At 37.2% G+C, this 20,293-nt stretch overlaps 1 protein-coding gene across 2 annotated transcripts in view; it reads left to right on the plus strand.

Annotated features, from left to right (window-relative positions):
• Positions 1-20,293, plus strand: part of PGR (progesterone receptor) — a 127,824-nt gene that overhangs the window by 90,412 nt on the left and 17,119 nt on the right. For both annotated transcript variants that reach the window (XM_070803332.1, XM_070803333.1), the window contains 3 exons: positions 4,294-4,438; positions 6,126-6,256; positions 18,261-18,418. In XM_070803332.1, the coding sequence (XP_070659433.1) occupies positions 4,294-4,438; positions 6,126-6,256; positions 18,261-18,418 (434 nt within the window). The remainder of the gene's footprint in view (positions 1-4,293; positions 4,439-6,125; positions 6,257-18,260; positions 18,419-20,293) is intronic.

The following is a 20,293-nucleotide window of genomic DNA, read 5'->3' on the forward strand; positions in this document are numbered from 1 at the left end:
AGTTTCACACCGCCCGCAGATAGTCCTCAATTCTGCCACTAGGATCATCTTTTCAAAAGCAATTATCGTCTGTTATATTATTCCCATCCCTTTCCAGAACAACGTCAAACTTCTTAGCCTTACTATTTCAGGTCCTTCCGGCTCCTGAATTTACATTCTTTCTCACTCCCCCACTCCAAGCACCTCTGAGGCTTGGTTCCCACAAAGCTCTTTGCTCAATTTCCAGCCTTTCTTCATCCACTTTGTTTTCCCTACCTGGTGGCCCTTCGCTTCTCCCACATTTTCCCCTAGCTAGTCCCTAACTAGTCTTCAGGATGCTAATCAGCTTGCCCTAGGAAGATTTCCCCAAGCCTCCCCATATTGAGTTGAAGGTCCCTTAGCTTTTTGAGAACTATGCTGCCTTAAATCTTTACACTCAAGTTCGCATTTGTGCATAAGTTCATCAAACATATGGTAGTGATTACACTTGATGTGCTGAAGCTTCTTTGTGCTTGTGTGGGAAGGTGCTGAGATAGTTGATGCTCTTCCCTTGTTATAGATTAACTGTTTCAGTACATGACAGTTTTTACAGGAGCACAACCGGTATATTTTATCAAATCTTTGGGATTAAGTCAGGAGAACCTAGAAGGTCATGTAGGCCAGGTGTTACCGTACACTTTCTTTTCAGTTTGTTTTAGGCATTAAGGCTTGGACAGTTTGTGACAGAAATTATCAGGTCAAGTCACTTAAAAGGAAAGAGCATTTTTCTTTACTACTTGTTGAACACAATTACAGGTCATCCATCACTTCTCTGTGTGAAGGTTTTCATTTTGATCCTCATCTCAAAAGTACTGAGTTTACCTGATCATTATCATCAATGGGAATTTGATCTCAGTGTTCCCGTCTTTGTTTCAGTATAAAGTAATGAATGATATTACAGTTAATGGCTTCAAAAAATTGCACTTCTGTACTAAGCATGTTAAAGTCAATTTAACATTGTACACTTATCTCAGATAAACTCACTTAAAGGGGGAGTAAATAAAGCTATTTTTCTAATTTTTTTTCATTCTGTTACATAGAAAGAATATGCTTTCTGCTATAAATATTGGTAATTTTATATTTTATTTCACCAAGATTTGCCTTTTATATTATAACATACCCAAAATAAGCCAAGTCTATATGTGCCTCCCTTGAGGGAGTCTTGCTTTTCAGGAATTAGGAAACTTTATTATTTATCTCTTATCAAATGATCCTAAACTTAATGGAAGAAGTAATTACCCATTTTTTAAAGACTATAAAGTATGTAGTTTACAAGTGGCATTTCTGTACTAGATGTATTGAGTGACTCATAATTAAAAAAAAAAAAACAGGTAATATATACACATGAACTTCAAGATGCATGTATGACATGAAAATAAAGAGAGAATTATGAAAATTGCATGCCAAGTTTTTCTTGGCTAGTTATTTTTAGAGTCTTTCTGTACCTGAGTCAGTCAGGAAGTAAGCAATAAACACCAACTCAGGCAATGGCACCCCACTCCAGTACTCTTGCCTGGAAAATCCCATGGATGGAGGAGCCTGGTAGGCTGCAGTCCATGGGGTTGCAGAGTCTGACACAACTGAGTGACTTCACTTTCACGCATTGGAGAAGGAAATGGCAATCCACTCCAGTGTTCTTGCCTGGAGAATCCCAGGGACGGCAGAGCCTGGTGGGCTGCCATCTATGGGGTTGCACAGAGTCAGACAAGACTGAAGTGACTTAGCAGCTACTAAGTTTTAAAAACCAAAAACATCCTGCTATCAAAAACCAAACAAAAAAGAAAAACATAATTTTCTGAAAAGACGTCAGGGCTTCACTGAATAGAAGGACGAGTCTGAAGAGGAGACAGAAACCAAGGCCTCTCTGGAGGGCCAAGACAAGCATCACAAATGACCCCGTTGGATCCCACTGTCGTTAGGCACCACCACCATCATAAGTAAAGCCTACCCATATCTTGATCTTTGTTTTACTATTTTTTGCTTCAAAGTCCAGATAGTAGGTATTCTATGGATCAGACCTAGATCACAAGCCCAGGGAACCAGAGGCCTTAGCCAGCCTCCTTGTGGGAACGTAGGGTACTTGCTTTTGTAGTTTGGTTGACCAAACTGCAAACGATGGGAAGCTATTCGCATAGAGGGAAAAAGAGACGGGGAGTGGGAGGGAAGTCCCGCTGCCTCTAAAGGGGCAAATACCTGCTGTGGTACCGCTGATTATGAATATGTGCTAAGGTTGTTTTCAGTCTCTCTGAGACTAAGAATTTCCAGGAAGAAAAGAGTAGTCTTCCTGCTAGTCATACGAAGATGGGAATAGCAGGAAGTACATGAAGGAAAGATAGCCTTTTCTGTTTACTTTGAGATTATTAACCAAATCAGGAAATAAAATTATTTTATACTTGAGATCTAAAGAATTAAGTTTGACTCTTGAAATAGGTCCTTTGTAAGTGGACTTCAGCAGAGTCTTAGAAGGAATAGATGTTATTTAAAAAGTTTTATAGAACGTGGTTGATGATCCTACCAAAATGTTTGTTTTCTTTATACCTTTAATGAAATATTTCACCCACTTTTACTGTTTCAAGTACTCAAGTACAAATAATTTAGAGTTTTATATCTTTTGCTCCACATGTCCCCATACCTCTAATTCCTATGGAAATGAATCTTCCACTGGTCCCTCAAACACGTCCAAAGCTTTCTTATTTTCTCTCTCGCCTGTTTTTTCTCCTTTATTTTGTCTCAGTAATGCTGTTATCATCATCATGCACCATTCAAGTAAAAACTGAAACATCTATTTGACTTCCTCTTTTTCCAATCTGTATATATTCAGTTGCCAATTTCTTTAATTTTACTCTTTAAAACTTTCTCCTATGTGCTCTATCTTCTCTACTCCTACCTGTTGACTTATTTCGAGTTTTTATCATCTCTCTCCTGGCCTTTGGCAAAAGCTCCCAATTTCTCTCCCTAACTTCAGACCTTTTCCCTTGAACACATCCTCCACATGGCTGCCAGTGAGCCCTGCATAGTGTAAATCAGGCTATATCACTCCCCTTGCTGCTTCATAGGCATGCGAGACCACCCATGATCCAACACCAGCCCACGCCTCCAGACACCTCTTTGCCTTACCCTCCTTTATGTTATCAGTGCTGAACTGGTTATCTTTCCCCAAGCAGGCAAAAAGAGAATTGGAAAGAGCTGGGAAAAAACGCTGACTATGTAAGTCACGATGCATTTGCCCTTTTCCTGCCATTCTTCCTCTGCCACCAAAACCAGAGAAAAATCTAAAAGGGAGAGGTTGTGAAGGTGTGAAAGACCAGGACACTCACACCACACACACACACACCCACACACACACCCATATACATACAGACTTTAAAGCTCTTAAGCCATAGGGGAGTTTAAAATGAAACTGGATTAAGTTTCAGAAAGCAAAAGTGATCAGAAACCTGTGGAATCCACTCAAACTTTAATTAAGAGTTGTTAAAGAGAAATTAGAGGTAGCAAAACTGAAAACAGGGGTTTTACAAAATAAACCAATTTATGTTTAAATCCCAAAGAATTGAGATTCCTCAGCAGTCTGACTTTCTTCTGGCATTATCTCTGTCTGGGGCAGTTTTCCTACTCGCTCTACTGCCTGGTGGATTCCTTCTTACCTACTCTATCTTTTAAGATTCTTTTTAGGGTAAGGGTTTTGTCTTACTCATCTTTGTAACGCAGCATTTTAACACAGTGCCTGGTCCATAATTGACTCTCCATAAATAAATGTTGCATGAATGAATGATGCATTTGATTTAATTAGTGAGTTCCCAGAAATGCTAAATCACAATGACTAATTTTAATGAATTCCAATCTCTTATCCTTTTTAATTTTTTCTGACTTTATTATTTCCTGATTTTTTTTTTTTGTATATAAATATTTTGACTGAAAACATTACCCTTGTTGTTGTTGTTCCGTTGCTAAGTCGTGTCCAACCCGTTGCAACCCCATGGACTGTAGCACACCACGCTTCCCTGTCCTTCACTATCTCCCCAGACTTTTGCTCAAACTCGTGTCCGTTGAGTCAATGATGCCATCCAACCATCTCATCCTCTGTCACCCTCTTCTCCTCCTGCTCTCAATCTTTCCCAGCATCAGGGTCTTTTCCAGTGAGTCAGCTCTTTGTATCAGGTGGCCAAGGTATTGGAGCATACCCTACTTACATCTGTTTTCAAATGTTTATTTTTCAGGTTTTGACATAGTGATTTTTGACACAGGGATCATTCTATTCTTAAATTTGTTTTGTAGGTTTTCGGAACTTACATATTGATGACCAAATAACTCTCATCCAGTATTCTTGGATGAGTTTAATGGTATTTGGACTAGGATGGAGATCTTATAAGCATGTCAGTGGACAGATGCTATATTTTGCGCCTGATCTAATACTAAATGAGTAAGTAGTAACTTGACTTTTGTTGTTATTGTTATCAAAATGTATACGTAGGATAATCTTGAAAACTACATTTTAGTAGATGATCATACACCCAGTGTCCTAAATAATAAAAATTTCCTGAAATATTTCATGGAACTACCTCAAAATATAACTTGAACTGACAATATTAGTAAAAATGTATTATCCGTGATTTGCTATTTAGAGCTTTTTCTTTTATTTAAATATATAGTAGTTGTCACAAATAAAAATTTCTTAAACTTCAGAAATGTATCAAGAAATACATTTGGTCTTCTTAAAGACCAAATAAATGTTTAGTTTATCAAGTTAAAATTTTTACATTGGCAGTAATGAAGATAATGAAGTAAAAGAGGAATAATTTTGCTTAAAAGTATTGACTTACCTTCAAAAAGTGAAAATATTATTTGTCTTCCTAGAGGATAAATTAGACTGGTAATTTATTTAAAACATTGAAAGATAATAAAAATCGAATCCAATTTGCTTGATTATATTGGAATTACTATAATTAACTTTCTACATATAACTTTAAACTGAATAAGAATCTTTTCATGAAAGTATTTGTACTGTCCTTAATTGAGTCTGTTGACTCAGAATTATATAAAATGATAAGTTATACTAAACTTTACTAAACTTACTAAATTACTAAACTTACCAAACTTTACTAAACTTTAGAGATTGCAGGTAACTTTCATATATGTTATTCTATTTTATCCCACAGTCCCTTGAAATTTGTAAGGAATCAGCACCCTTTATTTCACAGTTCAGAAAACTAAGTCAGAGGAGACTTCGTAATTTGCCAAAGAATCCAAGTGATGGTTGGGATTAATTTTATCTCTCCTGAGTCAAATCTAGTTTTGTCTTGTTTTTCCCACCATTCCTGATCACTTCTTTGACTAATGCAGATACTACAAAACAGTACATAGCTGAGAAAATACCTTAAGTAAATGCTCTCGGTATTTCAGAATTCATGTTTGTCTTGTCAATTATTTAATGCTACTAATGTTCTCTTTTCTATATCACCATATATTTCCTCTAAAATCATTCACAGTGTAGCCATTTTACACGAATATTCTAAACTGAATGCACGGAAGTATTCTACACTATTCAATTTCTGTGAATTCACTCTCCCATTGGATTGCACACAAAATTTTATATATTTTATCCACAAGGAAAAAAAATCAGTAAATAAATATTTTCTGAGTGTTTCTCAGCACCTCATTTTTATTTATTTATTTATTTATTTTAATATTTTGCTAGAAGCTGGGGTGCGTAACCAGCCATGACCCGCGCATCTCTCCACCAGCGTCCTCGCAGCTGCTGTCCCCTGCACCACATTTTTAACTGCTACAACTTTGCTCTCCTTTCTTGGGTTAGGTTTTTAAAATGTGATAGTAAAGGTGAATAGCAACATTAATCTTAGTTAATGTGTATTTAAAATAAACTTCCAACTTCAAAAATTTTTAACCTCAAAATCCATTAGTGTGAGTAAATTTAGAAGACATTTAAAATTCCAAATATTGAGTTTGTTTATAAAAAGTCATGTTCAATAAATCAGGTAATAATTAAAACTCATAATCGCTCATAAATTACCTAAACTAGCTAAGATCCTGTGTGTGTTTATTTTTTTTCCACTGTTGGCTTTTCTTTTGTGTGTTGTGTGTGGTGCAAGACAGCGGATGAAGGAGTCATCATTCTATTCATTATGCCTAACCATGTGGCAGATCCCACAGGAGTTTGTGAAGCTTCAAGTCAGCCAAGAAGAGTTCCTCTGTATGAAAGTATTGCTACTTCTTAATACAAGTGAGTGAGTATAAGTAACTGAATGCAAGAGATTTACTTTTTCAATTTTTAATTCATTAAGGAAGTCTCAAACAACAGTACTATTGTATGATTATAGGTGAGTTATGAATCTTAATGAGTTGGAAACTGCAAAAGAGAAGCACCTATAGACTATAATAAAGTTACCTCGTATTTCTCAGATTTTATCTATCACCTAATACTAAAATAGCCCATCAAGTAAGCCAGTTTCTATTCTTTTTTTGGGTAAAACATGATTAAATAACTTTTTCTTATTCATCCAATTAACTATTATAAACTAATTAATACTGCATAAACACAGACTATGCTTCCCTTCACCCCCACCCTACAAAGGATTTACTCTATAAAACACACAGTTTTATTTGTAACTGTTCACTTTATGTCAGGATAGTCTAACAGTTATAACACAGAACTGCAAGAATCAGTAGCATAATATAATAACAGTTTATGGACCACTCACAGTCAGTCCAGTGGGCTGGCCAAGAAAACCCAGGCTCCTTTCATCCAGAGGCTCTACCCTTTGTATCAGCTTGGAGCCTTCCATTTTATCTGACTAGAAGATGAGCACTGAGTAAGAGAAGGTTTGAAGACTAGATCTGGAACTATTTTCCACCCACGTTCTTTGGTCCACCCTAATTGCAAGAGAGCTAGGGAACGCCCCTTAGCTGTGTACCCCAAAGAAATAGCGCTGGTCACCACAAGAGTGGGCAGACGTCCATTCATTCATTCATTCTCACATAAAAAAGAACATGTGCCCCCCTGCCTCCATGGATCTCCCAGGGTCTGAGTGGAAAACTTTTTAAATTGCTTCCACCTTTTACCCTTTCCTGTGCCCTTCCCACACACAGGTAGACTCAACCTTGACTGTTTGAATTGGTTCCTCCTTCAGTCATTGTGATTTGAAAGGAAACCACAGAGAGCTAAGAACTGAGGGTAGAAAGTGAGACAGGAGTCTTTCTCAGAAAAGATTTCTGCAAGGATTTCCTTCTAGAGGCATGAATCTTACATGGTAGGGCCGGGGGAGCGTATCAAGAGGAAAGGCAGAAAAGCTGAACTCTTAAGAAGGCAGTTTACCTCATGAAGTCTGTGCCCAGACACAGATTAATACAGGATCTAGGGAACCATAGCCCTTTACCCGACCCTTGGAAACTCTATCTGGAACACAGACCTTCAAGCATAATTTGATTAAAAAAAAGCACAGTGTAGACAAAGGAATTGATATGGGACTGGCCAACAGTCAACTGAAAGAACTTTAATAATGCAGCAGTTAACTCCTGTCAATTCTTTTCTTGGTCGTAATGAATTCAATAGTAGATATATCATAGATGGTCCTAGGTCTCCCAAATTAGTTGATAGCATTAACATAAAACTGTATTTATGGGTAGGCTACATTATGCAGGGAGCCAAACAAGCCCTAAACCTCAGTAGCTTTCAAAAATTTTAAGTACTTATTTTTCTTACTATATTTTCACTGCAGATCTACAGGGAGACTCATTGTTATCGCTCAGGTGTTCAGACAGATGGAGGCACCATCTTGACACCTGCCTCCATAATCACTAGAGCAGTGCTAAGGGAAGGCAGTTGTAAGGAAAGGAAGGGAGATACACATGACTCCCACTCACATACCATGGAAGGCAAGGCTTTCAGCCATTTGCAACTTTAAGAAAAGGGAAAATCATGTACTTAGTGAATAGTACTATGTATATAAACATATATAAATTATTTAGTATTATATGTAATAATTTGTGTAATAAAATCTACACAAATTTTAATGGGATTTTGAGGAGACACTTGGCACAGCTATTGAAACTCATCTTTAAATCTTAAAAAATAGGTAAGTATTACAAAAAAATGGGGATAGGGAGAGAATTAGAAAGTTAGAATAATTAATAATGTGGAAAATACATACTCTGAATTCTTAGTCAAATCAGACTGTATATACTAGAACTTTATATCCTATAATGGAAACAGTAGAAGTCTTTGAGTATGGAACAAATAAATATTGTTGAGAAAAGAAGCTTTATGTTTGAGGAAAACTTAGTTTGAATATTTAGCTCAAATTGTATCCTAAAATAAGTGGTTCATAGTTGTAAACACTTTAGCTTGTTAAAAATAAGCTAAAAGGAATAAAAATGAGAAATCTCAAAGAATACTTTTTAAAAATATATGCAATAGAAAAGTTGGCCAAAGAAAAGTTCAGTGACTTGATAAGAATTTAAACCACCCATTTGCCATTAAAAATTAAAATACAGATATCCAGGAAAATATGGCAGGTTGAATACACACTTTAATAATTGTTCCTTTTAAACTACATAAAACTATTAGTCAAGGGATTTCTTTAAAGATAAAATAAAGTAAATAAAATGAAAGAAATATCAGTAGCAATAAAATCCCACAAGCCAGCAAGCAGAAACTAATTTAGTGTACCTGAGAAAGTGGAGGGCTTCCCGGGTGGTTCAGTGGTAAAGAACCTGCCTGCCAGGAGACACAGAAGATGCAAGGTTCTGTCTTTGGGTCAAGAAGATCCTCTGGAGGAGGAAATGGCAACCCGCTCCAGTATTCTTGCCTGGCAGAACCCATGGACAGAGGAGCCTGGCAGGCCACAGTTCACGGTCTCAAAGAGTCAGATGTGACTGAATGAGAAAGTGGTTTCTAAGCCAGAAGTAAGAAAAGTCAAAAAGCAAGTACCGTGATTTGTATCACTGAACCGCTAACATGTTTTGCAGTTAGTGATAACAGTGATCTTTTTTTTTTAATGAGAGTGAAAGTAGAATTAAAAACACCAAGTTCTCTTGAAAATGTGTTTCTAAATATCCACCAATGTTGCAGTTGTTCTGCAACTAAGGCAGAGATTGTAGGTTTATTCCGTGAAGAGGATGTAACAGAAGGCAGTTGGGTTGGTAGACTGCAGGCACTGATGAGGGTGAAGGGGGATAGTGTGAACAGATTAAGATTATATACCAAATGTTGAGACAACACCCTCCAAAATCACCAGTCCTCTAGGACACTGTCATCCAGGTTTATATAGGAAAATGATAGGAAAATGAAAGGATTTGGACAGCAAGGAGATCCAACAAGTCCATCCTAAAGGAAATCAGTCCTGAAAATTCATTGGAAGGACAGATAGGAAAATGAAAGATTCTTTTATAAAGAATTTATTAAGCTAGAAAAAAAAAAAAAGAACTAAATATGCTAACAGCAAGGCTTTCTCTTTGAAATAGCTCAGCCAGAATGCCCTACACTAAAGCTTACAGTCTACAATGACTACTCATTCAAACAGAACTAGCAATCAGCTTTTTAGTTTCCACGCTTGAATATAAATAAACAAGGGCATCTGAGGAAGGTCTTTGGTATCAAACATAAAGACAAAATAGAAAAATAATTTAGAGGAAAGAGAGACCATGGAGAAATTTAAAAGCTATCCTTCGTTGTTGTTGAGTCACCCAGTCATGTCCGGCTCTTTGCGACCCCATGGACTGCAGCACGCCAGGCTTCCCTGTCCTTCACCATCTCCCAGAGCTTGTTCAAACTCATGTCCATTGAGTCAGTGATGCCATCCAACCATCTCATCCTCTGTCATCCCCTTCTTCTCCTGCCTTCAATCTTTCCCAGCATCAGGGTCTTTTCCAGTGAGTCAGGTCTTCGCATCAGGTGGCCAAAGTATTGGAGTTTCATTTTCAGCATCAGTCCTTCCAGTGAATATTCGGGACTGATTTCCTTTAGGATGGACTGGTTGGATCTCCTTACTGTCCAAGGGACTCTCAAGAGTCTTCAACACCACAGTTCAAAAGCATCAATTCTTCAGCAGTCAGCCTTTTCATGGTCCAACTCTCACATCCATACATGACTACTGGAAGTGAAAGTTGCTCAGTCGTGTCTGACTCTTTGTGACCCCATGGACTATATAGTCCATGGAGTTCTCCAGGCCAGAATACTGGAGTGGGTAGCCCTTCTCTTCTCCAGGGGATCTTCACAACTCAGGGATCAAATCCAGGTCTCCAGCATTGCAGGTAGATTCTTTACCAGCTGAGCCACAATTACTACTGGAAAAACCATAGCTTTGACTAGACAGACCTTTGTCAGCAAAGTAACATCTCTGCTTTTTAATATGCTGTCTAGGATGGTCATATCTTTTCTTTCAAGGAGCAAGCATCTTTTAATTTCATGGCTGCAGTCACCACCTGCAGTGATTTTGGAGCCCAAGAAAAAGTCTGCCACTGTTTCCATTGTTTCCCCATCTATTTGCTATGAAATGATGGGACCGGATGCCATGATCTTCGTTTTTTGAATGTTGAGTTTTAAGCCAACTTTTTCACTCTCCTCTTTCACCTTCATCAAGAGACTCTTTAGTTCCTCTTTGCTTTCTGCCATAAGGGTAGTGTCATCTACATATCTAAGTGAATGAGTGAGTGAAAGTTGCTCAGTCATGTCTGATTCTTTGTGACCCCATGGTCTGTAGCCTGCCAGGCTCCACTGTCCATGGAATTCTCTAGGGAAGAATGCTGGACTGGTTTGCCATTCCCTTCTCCAGGGGATCTTCCTAACCCAGGGATCGAACCCAGGTCTCCCACAGTGCAGGGGATTCTTTACCATCTGAGCCACCAGGAAAGCCCTATCTCCATATCTGAGGTTATTTATATTTTTCCTGGCAATCTTGATTCTAGCTTGCGCTTTATCCAGCCCAGCATTTTGCATGATGCATGACAACTACATGAAAGTTAAACAAGCAAGGTGACAGTATACAACCTTGTACTCCTTTCCCAATTTGGAACCAGCCCATTATTCCATGTCTGGTTCTAACTGTTGCTTCTTGTCCTGCATACAGTTTTTGCAGGAAGGAAGGAAGTTGGTCTGGTATTCCCATCCCTTTAAGAATTTTCCAGTTTATTTTGATCTACACAGTCAAAGGCTTTAGCATAGTCAGTGAAGCAGAAGTAGAGGATTTTATGGAATTGTCTTGCTTTTTCTAAGATCCAGCAGATTCTGGCAATTTGATCTGTTGTTCCTCTGCCTTTTCTAAATCCAGTTGAACATGTGGAAGTTCTCGGTTCGTGTACTGTTGAAGCCTCACGTGGAGAATTTTGAGAATTCCTTTGATAGTGTGTGAGATGAGTGCAATTTTGCAGTAGTTTGAATATTCTGTGGCATTGCCTTTCTTTGGGATTGAAATGAAAACTGACCTTTTCCAGTCTTGTGGCCACTGCTGAGCTTTCCAAATTTGCTGGCATACTGAGTGCAGCACTTTCACAGCATCATCTTTTAGGATTTGAAATAGCTCAGCTGGAATTCCATCACCTCCACTAGCTTTGTTTGTAGTGATGCTTCCTAAGGCCCACTTGACTTCGCACTCCAGAATATCTGGCTCTTGGTGAGTGATCACACCATTGTGATTATCTGGGTCATGAAGATCTTTTTTGTGTAGTTCTTCTGTGTCTTCTTGCCACCTCTTGTTAATATCTTCTGCTTCTGTAAGGTCTATACCGTTTCTGTCCTTTATTAAGCCCATTTTTGCATGAAATGTTCCCTTGGTATCTCTAATTTTCTTGAAGAGATCTCTAGTGTTTCCCATTCTGTTGTTTTCCTCTGTTTGTTTGCAGCGTTCACTTAGGAAGACTTTCTTATCTCTCCTTGCTATTGTTTGGAACTCTGCCTTCAGATGGATATATCTTTCCTTTTCTCCTTTGCCTTTCACTTCTCTTCTTTAGAAAGATAAAAGAACATATTCTATTCATGAAACAATACTGAATATATGAAAAAGGAATAACACAAAGAAAAGAATCCTTGGAAATATATATATATAAAGTGCCTAGAGACTCACTCCTGCCTGGAAAATCCCATGGATGGAGGAGCCTGGTGGGCTGCAGTCCATGGGGTCGAAAAGAGTCAGACACGACTGAGCGACTTCACTTTCACTCTTCACTTTCATGCATTGGAGAAGGAAATGGCACCCCACTCCAGTACTCTTGCCTGGAAAATCCCACGGATGGAGGAGCCTGGTGGGCTGCAGTCCATGGGGTCGAAAAGAGTCAGACACGACTGAGCGACTTCACTTTCACTCTTCACTTTCATGCATTGGAGAAGGAAATGGCACCCCACTCCAGTACTCTTACCTGGAAAATCCCACAGATGGAGGAGCCTGGTGGGCTGCAGTCCATGGGGTCGAAAAGAGTCAGACACGACTGAGCGACTTCACTTTCACTCTTCACTTTCATGCATTGGAGAAGGAAATGGCACCCCACTCCAGTACTCTTGCCTGGAAAATCCCACGGATGGAGGAGCCTGGTGGGCTGCAGTCCATGGGGTCGCGAAGAGTCGGACACAACTGAGCGACTTCACTTACACTTTTCACTTTCATGCATTGGAGAAGGAAATGGCAACCCACTCCAGTGTTCTTGCCTGGAGAATCCCAGGGATGGGGGAGCCTGGTGGCTGCCATCTATGGGGTCACACAGAGTTGGACACGACTGAAGTGACTTAGCAGCAGTAGCTGCAGAGACTTTGAAAGTTGGAAAACCTCTCAAAAGCAGAGGAAAAAATATCACCATTCAAAAGGAAGTGTGCTTGTGTGCATGCTCAGTCATTTAGTCATGTCCAACTCTTTGTGACCCTATTGATTGTAGCCCACCAGGCTCCTCAGTCCTTGGAATTCCCAGGTAAGAATACTGGAATGAGTTGCCATTTCCTTCTCCAGGGGATCTTCCAACCCAGGGATTGAACTTGCATCTCCTGCAGGCAGATCTTTTCCACTGAGCCACCTTGGATGCCCTAAATAGATGTTGGCAAAATTTAAAACTTCGGTGCATCAAAGGACCCAACACAAAGAAAGGTTAATCCATTGATTTGGTGAAAATATTGAAAAAGATATCTGCTAAAGTAAGAGTATTAATATCCAGATGACATAAAGAATCTTTACAATCCAACAACAAAAAATAAACCAATTTAAAAATAAAGGCCTTAATAGACATTTCTCTAAAGATTTACAAATAGCCATTAAGCACATGAAAAGATGCTCAGCATCACTAATAATTAGAGAAGCACAAAAGCCACAGATGGATACCACTTCACACCCATCGGTATGATTACTTACTCTCAGTAAAACAAAAAAATTATGCTTGGAAAGAAATCCTAGTTAATTCTGTATGACTTGACTGTGGTAACATTTTACATAGCTAAAATAATAAACACTGAATATTTAGCTAAGAAATATTATGAAATTTATATTAGGAAGATGAGGAACAGGAAGTTCTTCATATGTGAGTATATGATTGTGGTGTAGGAGTGATCGGAGAAGGCAATGGCACCCCACTCCAGTACTCTTGCTTGGAAAATCCCATGGATGGAGGAGCCTGGTGGGCTGCAGTCCATGGGGTCACTAAGAGTTGGACACAACTGAGGAACTTCACTTTCACTTTTCACTTTCATGCATTGGAGAAGGAAATGGCAACCCACTCCAGTGTTCTTGCCTAGAGAATCCCAGGGACGGGGGAGCCTGGTGGGCTGCCATCCATGGGGTCGCACAGAGTCGGACATGACTGAAGCGACTTAGCCGCAGCATAGGGGTGATGATCTGGAATATGGAAATAGAGCTTTAGCCCTATTTTCCATACTGTTAAGAATTCAAATAACAGCAATATAAGGGTGTCACTTAAGAAGGAAAGACCAAAATAAATAGTTGAAAAAATTGAAAGCATTGGCTTTCTGAGCATGGGAAAATTGGGGTTGCCTAGGTAGGACTCTTTGCCTTAATAAAGTTACAGCACTGATTAAATATTTTATTTTATTTATTTATTTTTTTGATTAAATATTTTAAAACTGGGCTTTAAACCACAAACTTAGAAAAAATATCTTAGTGCAAAAAAAAATGAGTACAAAACAGAAAAAAATTTTAAATAAAACCAAATTACTCATAAGCATTAAAAAATTATTCAACCTCACTAACAATTGGAGAAATGAAAATGAGATGATATTTTATTTTTCTCTCTAAAAAAAAGATTACCCTAAATGAAAATTGCTCAGAACCAACCACCCAACATAAATAGTAAGAAGTGTTGATAATTTAGAAATATATATTTTGAGTGTTAAGAAAGTTAATACCTTTTACTCTAATAATTCCACTTATAAGAATATATCCTTTAATATCAGAAATGACATCATAGTGTCCGACTCTTTACGACCCCATGGACTGCAGCACGCCAGGCTTCTCTGTCCATCACCAACTCCCAGAGCTTACTCAAACTCATGTCCATTGAGTTGGTGATGCCATCCAACCATCTCATCCTCGGTTGTCCCCTTCTCCTCCTGCCCTCAATCATTCTCAGCATTAGGGTCTTTTCCAATGAGTCAGTTCTTCCCATCAAGTGGCCAAAGTATTAGAGTTTCAGCTTCAGCATCAGTCCTTCCAATGAATATTCCGGACTGATTTTCTTTAGGAAGGACTGGTTGGTTCTCCTTGTAGTCCAAGGGACTCTCAAGAGTCTTCTCCAACGTCACAGTTCAAAAGCATTAATTCTTCAGCACTCAGCTTTCTTTATAGTCCAACTCTCACGTCCATACATGACTACTGGAAAAACCATAGCTTTGACTAGATGGACCTTTGTTGGCAAAATAATGTCTCTGCTTTTTAATATGCTGTCTAGGTTGGTCATAGCTTTTCTTCCAAGGGGCAAGTGTCTTTTAATTTCATGGTTGCAGTTGCCATCTGCAGTGATTTTGGAGCCCCCCAAAATAAAGTCTGTCACTGTTTCCACTGTTTCCCCTTCTATTTGCCATGAAGTGATGGGACCGGATGCCATGATCTTAGTTTTCTGAATGTTGAGCTTCAAGCCAATTTTTTCACTCTCCTCTTTCACTTTCATCAGAAGGCTCTTTAGTTCTTCTTTGCTTTGTGCCCTAACAGTGATTTCATCAACATATCTGAGGTTATTGATATTTCTCCCGGAAATCTTGATTCCAACTTGTGCTTCCTCCAGCCCAGCGTTTCTCATGATGTACTCTGCATAGAAGTTAAATAAGCAGGGTGACAATATACAGCCTTGATGTACTCCTTTTCATGGAACAAGTCTGCTGTTCCATGTCCAGTTCTAACTGTTGCTTCCTGACCTGCATACAGGTTTCTCAAGAGGCAGGTCAGGTGGTCTTGTATTCCCATCTCTTCAAAAATTTTCCAGTTTCTTGTGGTCCACATAGTCAAAGGCTTTGGCATAGTCCATAAAGCAGAAGTAGATGTTTTTCTGGAACTCTCTTGCTTTTTGATGATCCAGCTGAGGTTGGCAATTTGATCTCTGGTTTCTCTACATTTTCTAAATCCAGCTTGAACATCTGGAAGTTCACATTTCACGTGCTGTTGAAGCCTGTCTTAGAGAATTTTGAGCATTCCTTTACTAGCGTGTGAGATGAGTGCAAGTATTGTTTATATTAGTAAAATATTGCATGATGCAAGTGTTGAATGATAAAATAATTAAATAACTTGCATTTACTACACATTTCTGTGATATTAAATTTTATGTGAGAATTAAAACATTCATATATGAACAATTTTAATGATTTAATTATGTAAATATTCTCAATATAATATTATTAAATATCCCAAACTATTGGATTGTAGGATCTCAGATGACTTATAATTTTCTTTGTATTTTCAGTATTTTTCAAAATTCTTCTAATTGATACACACTGTTTTTAAATAACTAAATCAAAAATAAGTATTTTTTAAAGTATTCTCATCTAAAATAGCAAGCATATTGCTAACTGCCTTTGACTCACTCTCTCCCACTTGCCACTAATATATTTATAAGAAATGCTGAAAACCCACATATGGAATCAATAAGAATCTCAGAGAAAATTCTCCAGTCATGTAATGCTGAGTAATAATTAAGAAAACAATGAATTAATATAAAGAGCTCAAATAAAATAGAAATAACTTTTTTACAGCTGGTTCATCATAGATCTGAAATCTAAGGAAGAGAGTAGAAAGGAGAATAATTTCCAGAGATATCCCAGGAGCATGGGATGAGAGCCTAGTGATTAGATTATCATATCCTGGGAGCATGTTGTTAGTGGTTGATACTAATAGCATGAGGCAGGATGAGATTAGGCCTGATTTTCCTGAAGTAAGGATAACTGCTTCAAGTCTGGTCCTCAACAGGTAGATGATAGTGTCGAAGGCTTTGGGTTACTAGTTTTCCAGCTCTTTAAAGCCCAATGAGAAAACAATACTTCAGTAATCAGAAGAAAAAATAATTTTATAGTCATGGTGAAGAGTGAGGGAGATGTGAAAATTGGTTGGGATTGTTAAAAAGAGTTATGGATGTTTAAAATAGTTGCTATATGAAGTAAAGGGAATAGGTTATGATATTATATGTTATAACACTATATGTTATGATACACATACAGTTAAGTTTACTAGGTAAGTTAAAGAACATCTCAGCTTATTTTAGAGCCATATTAATGGGTTATGCATTTGACTTAGCATCTGCTCAAAAGAGCATCTGACATTATTGTACATTCCTGTCTCAAATATTTAGTTTAAGTTTACAACTATACATATGCTGCATCTTTTTTGTTTTTTGTCTCCTGACTATTGATACAAGAGAAAGTCATTGATGTCAAGACAGGCTTCAACATGATATACATACAGTTAAGTTTTCAGTTGGCGCAAAAGTGTCCTATTGCCCAAATTACCTAAGTCCCTTTTCTACTGAGGATCTGAGCTCTTGAAGACTCTAAACCAGAGTTAACTCTTAGTTTCTATTGGCTTATTATCTCTGGCCTTCTTTTTCCAAGGGAAGTAGAAGTCAAGGTCTGTTGGGATACAGAGAATAAAGAAAGAGGTTTTTTAAAAGCTTTATTTATCTACCTTTGCTGGAGACATAGAGTTGACTTTGCTCAAATGAAGTATACTTCTCTGTAGAAATATTGCTAAAGGTGAAGATCATAAATATCTAGATGCATAAATCCATAGATTATGTGATTTTTCTTTCAGTAATCTGGATCTAGTTGCAGAAATTTCACTTATGGTTGAAGATTTGTTTGTGGGACAGTTGCGACTGAAGTAAAAGGAAATAAGGGAGCTGGGAGTTCTGGTAATAGAGTTGCTAAAGAAACCAACCAGGACATCTCAGACAGGTCACAACAGAAGAACCAGAAAGACTTAGGAGAAAGGCTGTAGGTTTATTGACTACGTAGTGGAAACAAGAGAATGGGCTATAGTAGGGTGCTGTGCCTAAGATTTGGATGTATGAATTAAAGGTTTCTGAGGTAGAAGTGTGAATTACCAGTTAACATCATAATGGAAATGAGAGGCATTTAACAATAAAATCAGCAACAAAATTTGAGTATTTACCATTACTGTTATTATTTAATATTGTTCTGGAAGACTTAAACAATGTATTGAACCATGAAGGAGAGATGACAGCTACAACTGTTGGAAAGGAGAAAATAAGGATATTATTTGAGTATGATATTATTGTATACCAAAAAAAAAAAAGATAATCCAACAAAAACTGTTAGAGTTAACAATATTAATAAATGAATACATAAATAAAATAGAGTATAGCCAAGTGGCTGAATATAAGAGAAAATGCAAACATCAATGACTTTTTCTTGTATCAATAGTCAGGAGACAAGAAAAAAAAAAAGATGCAGCATTTGTGTAGTTGTAAACTTAAACTAAATATTTGAGGCAGGAATGTACAATAATGTCAGATGCTCTTTTGAGCAGATGCTAAGTCAAATGCATAATCCATTAATATGGCTCTAAAATAAGCTGAGATGTTCTTTAACTTACCTGGTTGTTGTTACCATATTCTTCAAAAGAACTAGAAGTTTTACATGTCCTAAAACTGTTAGTAGCACTCTTTTCTATTTAGATATTTGTTTCTAGAGTTGCGTATCAAAAGAAATCACTGTACAGTTCAGAAATTTATATTATAAAATGTTAGGGTCATCTTTTTAAACATAACTGCCACTTGTAATTATCTTCTTACAGTTCCTTTAGAAGGACTAAGAAGTCAGAACCAGTTTGAAGAGATGAGATCAAGTTACATTAGAGAACTCATCAAGGCAATTGGTTTGAGGCAAAAAGGAGTTGTCCCTAGCTCACAGCGTTTCTATCAGCTTACAAAACTTCTTGATAACTTGCATGATGTAAGTATTTTGGTTTTTAGAATATCAGTGATTGTTTTCTGAATTCTATCTATTACTTTAGTGTGAAGTGCAAGTTTTACTTCATGTGTGTTCGTCAAATTTATGTTTGTACTTAGACTTTAAAACAGTACTTGCATCATACTGCTCACAATTTATATTGTGCTTTTTTCATTTTCAGTATAGATCACTGAAATATCCTTTTACTAGTATTTGTGAAATTTGAGAGTCATGTAATGGTTGATAGGAATTGTGATACATATTCCTGAAAATGCTCCAAAATGTTTTTGTCTTAAGTTAGAAAATATTTTATGTAAACTGGAAGAGCAAAGATAGGGACGTGGAGAATAAGACTCTCATACCATTTTGGGTGGAGTTATAAGTCAGCAACAATGCTGATGGATAATCTAGCGCAACGTGTGGTAATAGTTAAAGGTTGCATTCTTTCAAATCCCCACTTTTTAGGGTTTATCTTAAATAATTAGGCAAGTATTTAAGATATGTATGCCTCACTGCTTATACATGAAGGAAAAAAAAAACACCTTAGAAATGCCTAACACCAAACTGGATAAATATATAGGGTTCTGGAAATTACAATTACAATACAATTCTGGAAATTAATCCAGCAATACATCTTAGTCAAGATGTATTGCATACAAACTTTTATCATTACTGTGTTCAGAAACACTAAAATAATAAAGGCATAAAAATCTCTCTGCTCATTAGATCAAATATGAGGCCTCACTGCTGAATGTGAACAGCCAAGAATTATTAGCCGTTTAGATAAAGTCTTTCAAATGTAAGGCAGAGAACAAAATAAACAGGAAAAAAAAAAAAAAATGTAACTTGAAGGAAAAAGCTCCAGTGCAGATAACAGAAGAAAGCATCAAAAATTAAAATACTCACAGAAGTAAGAATGATGGTGCATCCATGAAAAAAAACTAAAAAACATTTTAAAAAGAACATTTAGTGAGAAAATACTTTTGGATAATTAAAGGAGGGCATAAATTAAAAATTCAATATAAATATAAAACTCAGAAAATATAAATCTCAGGAAAACTCAGATAAAAGTAACAAAAAAGAAAAAGATATGAAAATGTAGAGAGATAGCAAATTTAGGGGATTAATCCACAGGGCTTCATTTTCTAGTTCGTAGTAATCTCCATAAGAAAGAGTGGAAAAAATCAAGGAGAGGAAATTGCATAAGTAATCTTAAAAGAAAGGTTGCTAGAACTGAAGGATATGAATTTTCTGAGCATAAGGGCCCAGTATACAGACTCAACCCAATTGAACCAAAGCACATTATTGTAAAATTTCAGCATACCCAGGATAAAGAGGGTATCCTAAAATATACCAGTGAAAAAAGAAGCAAGTCACATCAAATCATCAGGATTCGGAATGTTGTAGAACTTCTGAACAAAAATACTGGAACCCAGAAAATAATGGAGAATTTTGAAGGAAAGAAAAATCTTCAAAGAATTTTGTACCAGCCAAACCATCAAACAAATATGATGGCATCATGAAAGTATTTTCAGACTTTCAAGGTCTCCTAGACCTTACCTCAAATACAGCCTTTCTCAAGGGCATCTGCAGGATTTCTTACAACAGAACCCTGGCGTAAGCCAAAGGAGTATGAGATTCAACCCAGGAGAGACACAAAGGGGTGTCCCAGCACAGTAATTAATGCACAGGGTTTCAGGGTACTAGCACCAAGAAAAAAAAAGTTAGATTTGAGATATTACTAATTGTATGAACATACTGAAGTAAGTTTTTACAATTCTGTCAGAGAATTTGACTATGGCTTTGTGATAAATATAGAAAAAACAAACAAAAAAAGCAGAAAAACATGAGGTGATTAGCACTAGCAAAATTAAAGTA

The sequence above is a fragment of the Bos indicus genome, chromosome 15, assembly GCF_029378745.1.
Source record: "Bos indicus isolate NIAB-ARS_2022 breed Sahiwal x Tharparkar chromosome 15, NIAB-ARS_B.indTharparkar_mat_pri_1.0, whole genome shotgun sequence".
Lineage (NCBI taxonomy): Eukaryota > Metazoa > Chordata > Mammalia > Artiodactyla > Bovidae > Bos > Bos indicus.